The following is a 16,348-nucleotide window of genomic DNA, read 5'->3' as shown; positions in this document are numbered from 1 at the left end:
ATTACAGGCTTGAGGCACCGTGCCCGGCCGGACACTTTGTATACTAATGCCAAACTCTCACATTTCCATGACCTTACTTGTCTGCACAAAACAGAAAAGAGGGAGAGAGAGTGGGGGTGGTGGGGAGAGAGAGAGAGGGAGGGAAGAAGACAGGAGAGAGAGACAGAGAGAAACAGTAGAAAGTAGTCTCTATATTTTCACTCTCCAAATCTCTCAAGTACTTCTGAAAAGGTAAAACCAATCTAGCATCTGGGACCAGGGCCTGCAGCCTCTGCAGGGTAGGAAGCCAACCTAGGAGAGTGGAACACAGACTAGGCTATCAGAGCTACAGCATCCGCCACAACATACCAAGGGCCTGGTCTATATGCTGGGCAAGGCAGAGATCAGATCTGTGAGCTTAAGAGTCCAGTAAGAAAGGCAAGCGCGGCCGGGCGCGGTGGCTCAAGCCTGTAATCCCAGCACTTTGGGAGGCCGAGACGGGCGGATCACGAGGTCAGGAGATCGAGACCATCCTGGCTAATACGGTGAAACCCCGTCTCTACTAAAAAATACAAAAAACTAGCCGGGCGACGAGGCGGGCGCCTGTAGTCCCAGCTACTCGGGAGGCTGAGGCAGGAGAATGGCGTGAACCCGGGAGGCGGAGCTTGCAGTGAGCTGAGATCCGGCCACTGCACTCCAGCCTGGGTGGCAGAGCAAGACTCCGTCTCAAAAAAAAAAAAAAAAAAAAAGAAAGGCAAGCGCTGAACAAGTTAATGTAAGTACCTGCTCCCCAGCCACCACAGAACTGCTAGTTCATCTCCCAGACAAGTGTTCTCTGAAACACAAGGTAATCACACGTCCCTCTTGGTGCTGAGGGTAAGTGCCAAATTGGTGCTTTCCTTCTCTCAATTCTGTAGAAGGTTAGGGCATGGATTTTGCATATTTATGTCATGTTCATCTTATTATTCCTCACTCTCACTTTCCCTATGTTCCTATTTCCTGATTTACTTTTCATTATAATGTATTACATATTTCTGCAAGGCATCTCTAATCTTCCTCCTTGAAAAAGGACAGATATAAATCAATCCTCTATCTGCGTGGGCCCCCAATGCTTACCCATTTACTCAGGAGGAGTCAGCTCACTCACCAGCTCCTATTTTCATGTTTTGTTGGGTTCACAAATTTTAAATAGTATAAATATAAAAACAGAAGCTTTCAATTCATTTCTGGTTTCACACTGGTAAGCAAAAAAGACTAGTAAGAAGATTAAAAGATGAGGCAAGAACATGTCCTTTAGAATAAAAAATTAATATAACACTACAGTATTCTACAATAATTGGTTTTACTAATGTGGAACAATTAATACGAGCCATAAAATGTATAATTAAACATTTTATTATTACAAATTCAAATCTGTTCTCTTTTCCCTATATCACCATTTATTTGAACAACAACACAACGAAAACTGGTCGCCTTAAAACCAATTTGAAAAAGGTTGTTCAGGAGCAACAATACAAAAACGAAGTGTAGACTGGAATGTGTCACAGCTTGGCCAAAAAGATTTGATTCATTCTGGCTCATAAAGTTAGATAATGGTGTTTATGGTTTTGAAAGTTCACTGAAACTTTTTCACTGAACTGGTTTCTTTCTGATGTATTTTCTTGAGTTCTACCCACGACTGCCACAGTAGCAGTCCTGGGATCAGAACCCACACACCGTTAAAAAAAAACAGGTAAACCCAACAGTAGAGCCAGTTGCTGGTGTTGAGGTTGGGGCTTCTGGTGAGCCACTCTGGGAGGAAGGTCATCCAGCAGCCATACAACTCGCACACGCACAGGGTGATCTGCAGGAAATGCCTGTTGGGGAGAAAGAAGCCCGGATGAACCACCAGCTTGGCACAGTTTGACATCAGAGTCATGATATCTTGTCTGTAATGGCAGCATCAACAGTCTTTGCTATGAAAACCTCCCTAAGTTGGGCCTCAGGTGTTGGGTGGTGCTATTTTGATGGGGGCAAGTCAATCTAATTAATGAAGGCTCATTCTTTCCTTAGGGGAGCAACACTGCCCTTTCTAGATTATTCTCAGAGTTAAATAAGGACCCTCAGGGATCCTGACCCATTCTTAGGGAAATTTAGTCAGATCACACCTGACTTAGCACAGAGAGGCCTGACTGTGAATCTCACCAAGAGCCATTATAAAAGGGGAGAGTGAGTAATAACCCCTTCCTCAAACAGTGTAGTGCAGACTAGATGAGATATGAGGATAAAGAGCCCAGCACTGGGCAAGTAAGTGCTCAATAATGCAAATATTACCAATGTTTGAAATAATAAACACATAGGCACATGTAGTAAGTTTGCAACCATAGTCATGGAGTGAAAAATATGTCAAGGTACCAAGGAAAAATTTAATTTTTATTGCCAACTATCTCTCTAAAACTGGGTGGGGAAGGAAGCTTTAAATAAGACTTCTTCATTACAAGATGGTGGAAAACTGAATGCAGCTGTGCCTACTTGACATTGTTTTAGGGATTCATCTCAGGATAGCAATCTATTCACCCCAGGCCACTTTGTCCCTAAGGAAAGAAAAGGAAGGGAGGAGAGTTTATAGTCTCTCAGAGTCTGATAGGATGGATACCTTTTTAATCTTTCTTCTTCTTTTTTTTTTTTTGACACAGAGTCTCGCTCTGTCACCAGGTTGCAGTGCAGTGGAACCAACATGGCTCACTGCAACCTCCACCTCCCAGGTTCAAGCAATTCTCCTGCCTCAGCCTCCTGAGTAGCTGGGGCTACAGGTGCCCACCACCATGCCTGGCTAGCTAATTTTTGTATTTTGAGTGGAGACGAGGTTTCACCATGTTGCCAGGTTGGTCTCAAACTTCTGATCTTGTGATCCGCCTGCCTCGGCCTCCCAAAGTGCTGGGATTATAGGCGTGAGCCACCGCACCCAGCCTCTCTGCACTCTGCCCACCCCATACCCTTCACAATCTGCTTCTGAGAAGATTTCTTATTTATCTAGCAAGTCTGACTCCGAATTATGTAAGATAATTTACTTTTTGTCAAGTGGGACAGGAGTTTTCTTAAATGATTTGGGGGGAAAAGGATGGACGTATTACCATTTTATTCTCCAAAGTATTGGTGGCAAATCATCCAAGAGTGTTAGCACCGTTCTTGCCTCTACAGAGTCTAGGTTGTTATTAGAATAATATTTCTCATATTTTTGATTCAGAAAAGTCTGAAATGATCCTAGTAGCACCATCACACTTATCTCACATCAAATAATTTTCATTTCTGTTCTGTTTTTTTTTGGAGACAGGGTCTTACTATGACACCCAGGTTGGAGTGCAGTGGCGTGATCATGGCTTCCTGCAGCCTTGACCTCCCAGGCTCGAATGATCCTCCCACCTCTGCCTCCTAAGTATCTGGGACTACAGGCACATGCCCCTATGCCTAATTTTTAAATTTTTTATTCCCTGTAGAGACAGGGTCTCACTGTGTTGCCTAGGCTGGTCTCAAACTCCTGAGATCAGGTGATTCTCCCACCTCAGCCTCTCAAAGTGCTGGGATTACAGGCGTAAGCCACCGTGCCAGACCTCTATTCTTCTATCTTTTATCTAACAAATACATGTGGTCACAACCTACTCCAAAGGTCACCTAAGTGTTGGGACACGTAATGTTTCCCCTCCTTCCAGCAGGACGGAAGAAGGGCACCTACCGGTAATGTTTTTCTTTGACTATGGCATAGATGAGGAACAATGCCAGAGACCCATCCAGCGCGACGGTCAGAATTTCCACAGACACAATGGTTGGATCGAAATAAACCCATCTTGCATCAGCTTTGCCATATTCTTTCCCTAAAGACAAAATCCATGTTGTTACTCAAATGGCAACAGTTTTTATGACAGTCCATGGAAATGACCTTTCTTTCCTTTAAGATGGAGATAAAATGAGTTATCGCCACTCTCTGCATTCTTCACGATGCCTTAGTGGAAGGCAGGAGAAGCCCTGGGACCAAAATGCATTTACCACCTGACACAAGCACTAAGAACAGCAGCAGGTTACAGGTGTCCAGTCATTCAGTTTCCAGCATGCTTTCACATACGCGCCCTCCTCAGCCTCACCCTCTTCAACGTAAGTAGCAGAATTTTAAAAGAATTCAACATGGTCAGATTTTGCAAAGACAATCTCCAGTCATGATCTTGGTAAATACATTGTAATTCCTTACTTCAAAATTTCCATATAAATTCTGTAAGTCTAATGGAGATGTGGGAAATTTGCTATGAAGGACATGTTTATAAAAGACACATTTATGGCCAGGTATGGTGGCTCATGCCTGTAATCCCAGCACTTTGGGAGGCCGAGGCGGGCAGATCACGAGGTCAGGAGATCAAGACTATCCTGACTAACACGGTGAAACCCCGTCTCTACTAAAAATACAAAAAATTAGCCGGGCGTGGTGGCGGTTGCCTGTAGTCCCAGCTACTCCGGAGGCTGAGACAGGAGAATGGCGTGAAACCAGGAGGCGGAGCTTGCAGTGAGCCAAGATAGCGCCACTGCACTCCAGCCTGGGCGACAGAGCAAGACTCCGTCTCAAAACAAAATAAAAAAAACCATGTTTGTTGGCCAGGCACGGTGGCTCACACCTGTAATCCCAGCACTTTGGGAGGCCAAAGTGGGTGGATCACTCGAGGTCAGGAGTTTGGGACCAGTCCAGCCAACGTAGTGAAACCCTGTCTCCACTAAAAATACAAAATTTAGCTGGGCGTGGTGGCACATGCCAGTAATCTCAGCTACTTGGGAGGCTGAGGCAAGAGAATCACTAGAACCTGGGAGGCGGAGGTTGCAGTGAGCTGAGATTGCACCACTGCACTCCAGCCTGGGCAACAAGAGCTAGACCCTGTCTCAAAACAACACGTTAATTAATAACAGAAGAGAAACTAAGTGCTGAAGGGACAGTGGGCAGCGGGGGGAGGAGAGAGCCCGGACTGCAGAATGAATCAGAGTGGGCAGAGGGGGGTCTGTGCCCACAGGGACAGGGGACTCACAGTGGCCCTCACACAGTCTCAGCTGTGCTGCTTGGGGAGCCAGTGTGCTCTTAAGAGATCCATCCAGACGCATTATCAGAATGATTTCTTCTTGGGAACACCATGACTCAGAGTCTTTTTAGGGCTGGAATGATGGCCAGGTATTGTAGAGGCCATTAAAAATTATTTAATTATTTTCTTAATGTGTAAAAGTAATACATGCTGGTCCTAAGACCTCAAATGACTACAGCGAAAAAGATGGAAGTGATGACCTCGTCTCCCCCTTTAATACTATCTCGCATTATCCAGAAAAGGTGTGATGGCCACAGAGGAGCCCGTGATCTGCTACTGAGCAGCACACAGCTCTTTTCTCATAAAGGTCAGAGGAAGGATCCCTCGGGGCCTGGGACAAAGGTTTCTAACAAAAGGCTGCCCTAAGAGAAAGGACAATAAGAGGATTAGCTATTTAATGGAATAACACACAAGGCACGTGCTGAGGGGATGTTTTGTGAGAGGCCACCGAGAGTCAGCAACCTGTCCTTAGCCAACTGTCTGTAGTCTCCTGTGCCCTTCAATAACTAACTGGAAAACACTGTCATATTGAAACGTTTCTCCCCTAAATTTAAATATACATACAATAGGTGAAATATACCAGTTAGTGAAACTAAAATCTAATAAAATATCACTTAAGTAAAATGTCAGTTCTTCAGGAACAAAAAGAGATATTGACCAAGTCTTTTTTTTTTTTTTTTTGAAAAGGAGTCTCACTGTTGCCCAGCCAGGAGTGCAATGGCACAATCTCGGCTCACTGCAACCTCCGCCTCCCAGGTTCAAGTGATCCTCCAGCCTCAGCCTCCCAAGTAGCTGGGACTACAGGAACCCACCACCACACCCAGCTAATACTGACTGACCGAGACAGAGTCTCACTCTGTCGCCCAGGCTAGAGTGCAATGGTCAGATCTCAGCTCGCTGCAACCTCCACCTCCTGCGTTCAAGTGATTCTCCTGCCTCAGCCTCCCAGTAGCTAGGATTACAGGCATGTGCCACCATGCCTGGCTAATTTTGTATTTTCAATAGAGATGGGGTTTCACCATGTTGGTCAGGCTAGTCTCAAACTCCCGACCTCAGGTGATCTACCTGCCTTGGCCTCCCAAAATGCTGGGATTACATGCTTGAGCCACTGCACCTGGCCTAATTTTTGTATTTTTAGTAGAGACAGGGTTTCACAATGTTGGCCAGGCTGGTCTCAAACTCCTAACCTCAAGTGATCCATCCGTCTCGGCCTCCCAAAATGCTGGGATTACAGGGGTGGGCCACCGTGCCCAACCTTCAACAAGTCTTTTTTTTAGCATTTGGAAGTGCTGTGGTAGGCCCCAAGAATGCAGCTGCAAGTAGGACCAAATGTCGGCCCTTAGTGGCCCACATTCTAGTGAGGCTGAAAACCAGGCAGTGGTGGCTAGAGAATACGAGGGCAGGGAAGAAGTGGCACTGAAGCCAGACTACAAACGTCAGGGAAGACTTCCTGGAGGAGGTGTTTTGATCACTGCCTCTCTTCCCTGTTGGTGAGGGATGGACTTCTGCCTGAGGGCCATGGTGATGGCTGAACACACAACACCCGACACTGAGCAGATGAGATGGAGGAGGTTTATTAGTCACATACACTTGTGGCCTGGGGAAGGTGGTCATCTCGCCATGCAGGGCCACATAGGGGTTGTACCTGGGAACAGTGATCAGGCAGGGGCCACAGAGGCAGGCTTTGCAGTAACAAGAGGAGGGGGTGGGTTGAGCCCTGGTTCCCGAGAAAGGATGTGATTGGCTTGTTTGGATAATTCCAAGGGCAGACTGGTGGGAACTGAAGCCTGCTACTGAGGGGACAAGCAGGCACTGCGCCTGCTCCCCTTGACGGGGGAGCTTATATGTGGAAGCAGAGTGGGGAGGCAGATTTGCAGTTTGGTCATTTGAGGGCCCCCTGGATCTCACCAGATATCAAAACAGACATAATACTGAATCCTGGCCAGGCAGAATGGCTCACACCTGTAATCCCAGCATTCTGAGAGGCCAAGGCAGGTGGATCACTTGAGGTCAGGAGTTTGAGACCAGCTTGGCTAACATGGTGAAACCCTGTCTCTATTAAAATACAAAAATTAGCCGGGCATGGTGGTACACACGTGTAGTTCTAGCTACTAGGGAGGCTGAGGCAGGAGAATCACTTGAACCAGGAGGCAGAGGTTGTAGTGAGCGGACATTGAGCCACTGTACTCCAGCCTGGGAGACAGAGTGAGATTCTGTTTAAAATAATAATAATAAGAAGAAAAAAGCAGACATAATAGTGAATCCTAATTTCAGACCTTATACCACAAGAGGTGACTCCAAATCTGAGTGAAAAATAAGGGTGTTTCAGGGAGGAGCATGTGCAAAGCCTGTAGCTGAGGGAATACAGTGTGTCTGAATCTACAGACAGTTTAGCAGAGCTGACAGTGGGGAAGGTTAATGCCTGAGAGGAAAGTAGGGGACGGACAGTAAGGGGCCCTGGAATCCACCAGTCCCAGTGCATCTCCCTGCGGCATCTCCCTCTGGCAGTCCCTCTGGTATCTCCTCTACTGCTAAACTTTGACCATCTCTTTGCTTATTAAACACTGAAACAATAAATAGGCAAATAGCAGCATTAAAGAGCCTGATGATATGATAATTTCCATTGATTCTGTGACTGATAACGGGGCTTAGGTGAGGTTTACAGGGAAAAGATGCAAACTAAGGATCAGGGTAGATTTCCTCAGCCAGAGCCATTGTTGTGTCCTCAACCAGAGAGTGGAGACCAGGAGACACTGAGTATTCATGACATTTATGGCCGGCCCTGCATCCCAGTGAAGCCAAGGTCAGAACACAGGTCATCCTCAGAAGGTCCTGCTCCAGACACACAGTATCAGAATCTGCATTTGAGTAAGATTCCCAGGTGATTTGGGGCACTTGGGAGTCTGGGAAGTACTACTTGCTTTACATTTTCTACTGGATTTTTACTTTCATGAAAATAAAGGACACCTTCATTAAATGAGTTTTTACTGCATTTTGGTTTTTAGAAATAGGGTATCACTGTGTTGCCCTGGCTAAACTCCTAAACTCAAACTCCTGGGCTCAAATAATCCTCCTGCCTCAGCCTCCCAAGTAGCTAGGGCTCCAGGCTCGAGCCACTGCACCCAGCTAGTTTTCACTTCTTTAAGGTGCGTAATGTAAATGTGAAGATGATGGAGAAAGCCTGTGTTAGACATTTGCATTTCATGGGATTGAGCCAAATCTGGGCTGTTTGCTTTCTCTCATGCCAGGCAGGGCAGCCAGAGGAGGAGGTGTCAGCACAGCATCTGGCAAAGAGAAGAAGAGGACGTTCAGCAGGAGGAGCCATGACTCAGGCTGGGGTCAGCAGCCTCTGGGCTTCACCAGCAATCCCCAAGCAGAGTTTAATGCAGCCGATCAAAAGTGCATAGCTGCATTCAGCTGGGCCCCTGGATCTGAAATGGCTCCACTCCGGTCAAGGGGACTCAGACTCCTTGGCTAGGACTTGAGGCATCAAAGATGACACCTTTTCCTTTGGGAAGTACTAATGAGCCTACTCAATTCTCTAGATGTTTCCTAACACTAGTGGTAAACAGGAGTCCCCCACACAGATCCTAGCTGGAAATGATTTCTGAGTCACGAAAAGAAATGAGATAAACAGGATGGGTGCGGTGTCTCACACCTGTAATCCCAGCACTTTGGGAAGCCGAGGCGGGCAGATCACAAGGTCAGGAGATCGAGACCACCCTGGCTAACATGGTGAAACCCTGTCTCTACTGAAAATACAAAAAATTAGCCGGGCGTGGTGGCGGGCACCTGTAGTCCCAGCTACTCAGGAGGCTGAGACAGGAGAATGATGGCATGAACCCGGGAGGCAGAGCTTGCAGTGAGCCAAGATCATGCCACTGCACTTCAGCCTGGGCGACAGAGTGAGACTCCGTCTCAAAAAAAAAAAAAAAAAAGAAATGATGCAAAGTTTCAGAAGCAAAACCTGAAAGCAGTTATCCTGAGAAAGGCAGTTTTATAAAGTGGCAAAAAAAAAAATAACTGTTGGTATTGACACAGTACATGGTAGGACATTGACACTAATTGACTGACAATGAGCAAGAAGACTTTTGGAAAGGATCTATAAGACCACAAAAAAGTATGTACAATAAAAAGAAAGTTGAGGCCGGGCGCGGTGGCTCAAGCCTGTAATCCCAGCACTTTGGGAGGCCGAGACGGGCGGATCACGAGGTCAGGAGATCGAGACCATCCTGGCTAACACGGTGAAACCCCCGTCTCTACTAAAAAATACAAAAAACTAGCCGGGCGAGGTGGCAGGCGCCTGTAGTCCCAGCTACTCGGGAGGCTGAGGCAGGAGAATGGCGTAAACCCGGGAGGCGGAGCTTGCAGTGAGCTGAGATCCGGCCACTGCACTCCAGCCTGGGCGGCAGAGCAAGACTCCGTCTCAAAAAAAAAAAAAAAAAAAAAAAAAAGAAAGTTGATATTAAAAGTATGGGAAAAGCACCCAGTTTAAATGCTACAAGTTCTTCCATCTGCACTCACTACCAACGTTTTTTTTTTTTTTTTTGAAAGGGAGTCTTGCTCTATTGCCCAGGCTGGAGTGCAAAGGTGCGATCTTGGCTCACTGCAAGCTCCGCCTCCCGGGTTCACACCATTCTCCTGCCTTAGCCTCCCGAGTAGCTGGGACTACAGGCGCCCGCCACCATGCCTGGCTAATTTTTTGTATTTTTAGTAAAGATGGGGGTTCACTGTGTTAGCCAGGATGGTCTCCATCTCCTGACCTTGTGATCTGCCCACCTCGGCCTCCCAAAGTGCTGGGTTTACAGGCGTGAGCCACTGCACCCAGCCACTCACTAGCAACATTTTTCATTTTATGTATTGTTTTATAGAGATGGACTCTTGCTCTGTCACCTGGGCTGGAGTGCAGTGGTGCAACTGTGGCTCAATGCAGCCTTGAACTTCTAGACTCAAAAGATTCTCCTGCCTCAGCCTCGTGAGTAGCTGGGACTACAGGTGTGCACCACCACACCTGGCTCATTTAAAAATCTTTTTTTAAAGATAGGGTCTTGCTGTGTTGCCTAGGCTCAAATATTGTTTAACATACAGCTTTATTAAGATGTAATTCACATGCCACACAATCTACCTATTTAAAGAATTGGTTTTAGTATAATCACAGGTTTGAATCACCACAATCTAATTTTAGAACATTTCATTACCCCAAAAAGAAACCTGTGCCCATTAGCAGTCACTCCTCATTTCCCCTCAACACTCCCACCCCTACCCTCATTCCCAGGCAACCAGTAATCTACAATGTCTCTACAGATTCACCTCTTCTGGACATTTTATATAAATGAAATCATACAATATGTGATAGAGGCATTTATTTGACAGTCACACTTGCAATAAACCTCCTCCAACATTTCAAACACAAACATTTTTAATTACTTACATAAAGAAGCAATCAAGCCATCGGAATTTGCAACGTTTCCTACTAAAGACAAGTAGACAAAAGGGCCTTCCTAGAGAGGAGAAAATGAAGACATGCTCTAATACAGCATCACAACCACAGGATGGCACCGTAGACACATGGCACTGCCTGGCTCCATCCCCCACCCTTCTCCATGGCTCACATCCTGGCCAGAGCCTGGGAACATCCACACAACCTTGTGGGATGCGATCCTGGGGCCTGGTTACCCGGACCTTGGAAATGGGTATGTATCACCCTAATGTACTATTAATGTTGTTTTTCAGTGATTGGCATTGTAAAAGCAGAGATGTGTTCTTTTGCGGAAAAAGTGAAATTTTTGCTTAAGAGTTTATTGTATTAAATAGAGTAAGCTCTAGATTATTCCAGGGATCTTAAGTCTTTGAGTAGAACCTCACAGAAGTTCACTTTTTTTTTTTTTTACCTCAAAAAAATCTAAGATCTTAAAGAGAAAGGCAATTGAGTTTATACCAGCATTGAGCAATCCTCCCCCCTCTCCTATATATGGGCAAGTTTAGGAAGATTTAAAACAGTTACAGGCTACATTTACCATTCAGGTAATAAAATATCTGCAATTACACTTAGTATTTTCCCATCACTGAAGTGCTTCTTTGCCTAAGATTTCTAAAACAAAACAGCTAGAAGCCACTGGGATATCTAATCGTCATGTTGCTCCTTTGAACACATTTTGCTGCTGGTCAATAGAACTTTTTCTCATTCCTTTTAAACAAAACAATCACTTGTATGACATTAAAACTGGGTCCTGCCTCCCCAGAGGTCACCACTCTCAATCACGTCTCTTTGCAGTTCCCATGGTGATTTCATAATATACTTACACTATTTCCTTCGACTGCTAGCGGGAAAAGCTATTGTTTCATAGATACTCCTTCCCCTCCCGTTTCCAATCCTTCGAGTTCCTGATGTATTATTTTATTACTTACCCAAATTTGTAACTTAAAACCTGAAAACCTCAGCTCACTCACTCATCAATGTCGTGCAGTCTCTGGGCTTCTTAACCATGTAAGAGTACAACAGCCTCTACCAGGTTCCCCGCACTCTGTTTCCATCTCTCAATTTCTGTCCAGTTTGCTTGTGCATTGTTAAGACTGATTACATGTCCTTTCTTGTTCTCTAAACATATTTGTCTTCCCTGTTTTATCTGTAACTGGATTCTACAAGCTGAAAAGCCAATTAACAGTACAATGTTGTGATTATGGAAACAGCGTTCACTGTAATAGGCCACAATTTCTTTCCTTAGGGATCCCGCATCCTGACTCCTGTGTCATTTAAGGATAATGCTGCAAATGAAAACCCCTTTTTTTTTTTTTCCTGAGATAGTCTCACTCTGAAGCACAGGCTGGAGTGCGGTGGTACGATCTCTGCTCACTGCAACCTCCACCGTCTGAGTTCAAGCAATTCTCCTACCTCAGCCTCCTGAGTAGCTGAGATTACAGGTGCCCGCAATCACGCCTGGCTAATTTTTGTGTTTCTAGTAGAGATGCGGTTTTCCCATGTTGGCCAGGCTGGTCTCGAACTCCTAACCTCAGGTGATTTGCCCTCCTCGGTCTCCCAAACTGCTGGGATTACAGGCGTGAGCCACTGTGCCTAGCCCAAAATATCCTTTCTTCATGAATTTCTCAAAATCATGCTACATTTTAGTTTGCTTCATATTTGGGCCTTGACTTTCTTATGTTTATTCTACAGTTTATAATTACTTTTTTTTTTCTGATTGAGAAGAGACCTTTCTCCCCAGCTCATGAAATCTTCCAGCTTTTTACTGATTTTAATCTCTGCTTGAACAGAGGCTTTGAGGTTGGTTTATTTTGTCTTGTTTTGGCACTCTTTGCAAGTTGTTTAATTGGTAAATGTGGTTTATCTGAGTATATGTAAAAGTCATATTCTTTTTTTTTTTTTTTTTTGAGACAGAATCTCGCTCTGTCGCCCAGGGTAGAGTGCAGTGGTGTGATCTTGGACTTGGCTCACTGCAACCTCTGCCTCCTGGGTTCAAGCAATTCCAGTGCCTCAGCCTCTCAAGTAGCTGGGACCACAGGCATGTGACACTACACTCAGCTAATTTTTGTCATTTTTAGTAGAGATGGGATTTCACCATGTTAGCCAGGCTGGTTTCAAACTCATGGCCTCAAGTGATTTGCCTGCCTCGGCCTCCCAAAGTGCTAGGATTACAGGTGTGAGTCACCGTGCCAGGCTCCAAAAATCATATCCTTTAAAGGACATTTAAAAAAATCGTATGAGACAAATAGCTGTGTTTATAAACAAATAAGTACTCCCCAGTCCACTTACTTTGCAACACTTTATTTTTACCAGCCAATTTTTTATTTTTAGCAGAACCATAGGGTGAAATCCATACCACTTCCTTGCTTTGGCTTGAGAACTTTCTAGACAAAGCACATCCACTGGGCTGGCCAGTGGGGCAATGGGGCTGGGCTGAATTTGACCCTCTCTAGGCCTCAGGCCATCTATCTGTAAGATGAAGGACTTCTTTCCTATAGATTGTGAATCTCATCCTAAAACTAAATGCAACCTCCACTGGCGACCTCTTCTACTGGACTCATTAGTAAGACGTGGAGTCTGACACTAGATGGCAGACCTTTCCCCAGAAGCAACTCTGGGTAAGAGCAAGATGGGGATCTGGACATCAGTAACATGCAGGAACCTATGAGTCTATAACAAATCCATTTCCTTTTACATCTACCTGTTGAAGTTCTATTCATTTTTCAAATCCCAGCCCCAACTCCCTTCTTCAAGAAACCTTCTTTGACCTCCTAGTGAGAATTAATGTCTCACTCTCCTAAAACTCCCATGTGACTAAGTTTGTTTCTGTAACCAGCAGCTATCCGCTCGCTCCCCAGCTCCCATTGGATCACACATCATTGGGATCTGGAGTACTGTCATCTCTATCTTAGAATCCCCAAGAAACATGGCATTTGTGTTCAGTGTTTGCTAACCTTGATTAAGTTCATACAACAAATTACTTATAAAGGATGCCCTGATGAGGCTTTTAGAATGCCCTATTTTTTACTGTATTAATGTCCTAAATGTAAAGATAGCATAACACATATCAAGTGTAACGAATATTCATGCCTTCAAATGCTGATCAGATGTCACCTCCTCCAGGAAGCAAGATTGTACTATCCTCCTGCTGGGAGGTCGGTGCACTCCTACACAGAAACCTGCTCGCTTGTCTCTTCCCAAAACTGCCAGTTCTCTGAGGGCCAATTCTTTGTCTTTTATCTCTATATTCCAAATGGCTAACACATAGTACATGCTAATAAGCGTTTTCTAAAAGAAATAAAATGGAGAATAGAAAACAAGACAGTTAAAAATAGTAATCTGATTAGAAAATGGGTAAAATAAATGAATAGGCATCTCACCACAAAGTACATAAAGATGGCAAATAAGCACATGGAAAGATGTTCAACTTCATTAACCACCAAGGAAACACACCTTCAAACCACAGGGAGGTATCACTGCATAAACTATCAGAATGGCGAAAATAAGGCTGGGTGTGGTGGTTCACACCTGTAATCCCAGCACTTTCGGAGGCCTAGGCGGGCGGATCATGAGGTCCGGAGTTTGAGACCAGCCTGGCCAACATGGTGAAACCCCACCTCTACTAATAATACAAAAAAATTAGCTGGGTGTGGTGATGTGTGCCTGTAGTCCCAGCTACTTAGGAGGCTGAGGCAGGAGAACTGCTTGAACCGGGAGGCGGAGGTTGCAGTGAGCTATGATTATGCCAATGCACTCCAGCCTTTACAACAGAGTGAAACTGTGTCAAAAAAAGAAAGGGAAAGGGAAAAGGAAAGGGAAAGGGAGGAAGGGAGGAAAGAAGGGAGGGAGGGAGGGAAGGAGGGAGGAAGAAAGGAAGGAAAGGAAAGGAAAGGAAGGGAGGAAAGGAAGGGAGAAAAGGAAGGAAGGGAAGGAAGGCAGGCAAAAATAAAAAACAGTGGCAACATCAAATAGTGGTAAGGATGTAGAAAAACGGAAACAAACACACATTTCTGAAGGGATAGAAGCGGTACAGTCACTAAAAAAAACTAGAGTTTGGCAGTTTCTTCTAAAACTAAATATGCAATGACCATATGACCCAGCAATTCCACATTTGGGTATTTCTCTCAGAAAAATAAAAACTTATGTTTATACAAAAGTACACGAATGTTCATAGCAGCTTTATTTGTGGTAACTAAAAACTGATGTTCTTCAAAAAGCCAGTCCCAAAAGATTACATAGTGATTACATTCATTTTTATTTCTGTATTTATTTTATGAGATACAGTTTTGCTCTGTCGCTCAGGCAAGAGTGCAGTGGCTCGATCTTGGCTCACTGCAACCTCCACTTCCCATGTTAAGGGATTCTCGTGCCTTAGCCTCCCGAGTAGCTGGGATTACAGGCATGCACCACCACGCCCTCCTTAATTTTTGTATTTTTAGTAGAGATGGGGTTTCAGCATGTTGGCCAGGCTGGTCACGAACTCCTGACCTCAAGTGATCCACCTGCCTCAGCCTCCCCAAGTGCTGGGATTACAGGTTTGAGCCACCATGCCCGGCTCTGTGGTTACATTTATGTAACAATTTTCTGAAATGATAGATTTTAGAAAAGGAGGACATTATTAGTGGTTGCCAGGGGTTAGGGGATGGAGGTGTGGGATGGGGGGATGTGTAGTTATAAAAGGAAAACACTAGGGATCCTTGTAGTGCTGAAACTATTCAGTACCTGGACTGTTGTGGTTGATATGCGAATCTACCCAGTTGATAAAATTATATAGAACTTAACACACACACACACATACTTCCACACACAAAAAAACTGAGAAGTCTGAAAAAGATCAGTGGACTGTATCAATGTCCATATGATGGTTATATTATACTATAGTTTTACAAAATGTTTGGTACCAAAATTATCAAAATAGAAAATAACTTTTTCTTTTGTTAGACAGTCTTGCTCCCCAGGCAGGAGTGCAGTGGTATGACCTTGGCTCACTGCAACCTTTGCCTTCTGGGTTCAAGCAATTCTCCTGCCTTAACCTCCTAAGTAGCTGGGATTACAGGTGCCCACCACCATGCCTGTCTAATTTTTTGTATTTTTAGTAGAGACGGGGTTTTGCCATGTTGGCCAGGCTGGTCTCGAACTCCTGACCTCAGGTGATCCACCTGCCTTGGCCTCCCAAAGTGCTGGGATTACAAGGGTGAGCCACTGCACCCGGCTGAATTTTTTTTTTTTTTTTTTTTTTTTTGAGACGGAGTCTCGCTCTGTCGCCCAGGCTGGAGTGCAGTGGCCGGATCTCAGCTCACTGCAAGCTCCGCCTCCCAGGTTCACACCATTCTCCTGCCTCAGCCTCCCGAGTAGCTGGGACTACAGGTGCCCGCCACCTCGCCCGGCTAATTTTTTGTATTTTTTAGTAGAGACGGGGTTTCACCATGTTAGCCAGGATGGTCTCGATCTCCTGACCTCGTGATCCGCCCATCTCGGCCTCCCAAAGTGCTGGGATTACAGGCTTGAGCCACCGCGCCCGGCCTGAAGATAATTTTTTAAAAACCCACCAAAATGTTACCATCGTGGAAACCTGGGAAAAGTAAACAAGGGACCTCTGTATTATTTCTTACAACTGCATGTGAATCTACAATTACCTCAAAAAAAGTTAAAGAAACAGAGAAAGACATGGGATAAAGAGTACCATGACTAAGTGAATGGGCTTTTTTTTTGGCAACTGTCAGGACTTAAAAAAAAAAAAAATTTAGAATAGGCCAGGTTTTGGCCTCAGAGGGCTTATTGTCTAGTTGGATTAACA

The 16,348-nt window shown here is 45.0% G+C and overlaps 1 protein-coding gene across 1 annotated transcript in view; it reads right to left on the bottom strand.

Moving 5' to 3' along the window:
* Positions 1-1,353: 1,353 nt before the first annotated feature.
* EBPL (EBP like) overlaps positions 1,354-16,348 on the bottom strand; it is a 30,973-nt gene continuing 15,978 nt past the window's right edge. Inside the window, exons 2-4 of the mRNA XM_033176858.1 lie at positions 10,504-10,573; positions 3,692-3,830; positions 1,354-1,835 (exon numbers count right to left, since the gene is read on the bottom strand). Of these exons, the coding sequence (XP_033032749.1) occupies positions 1,595-1,835; positions 3,692-3,830; positions 10,504-10,573 (450 nt within the window). The 3' untranslated portion in view covers positions 1,354-1,594. The remainder of the gene's footprint in view (positions 1,836-3,691; positions 3,831-10,503; positions 10,574-16,348) is intronic.

Source organism: Trachypithecus francoisi, unplaced genomic scaffold, assembly GCF_009764315.1.
Source record: "Trachypithecus francoisi isolate TF-2019V2 unplaced genomic scaffold, Tfra_2.0 Lachesis_group18, whole genome shotgun sequence".
Lineage (NCBI taxonomy): Eukaryota > Metazoa > Chordata > Mammalia > Primates > Cercopithecidae > Trachypithecus > Trachypithecus francoisi.
Note: the sequence above shows the minus strand (reverse complement) of the source record. Positions and strands in the feature narration are given on the sequence as shown.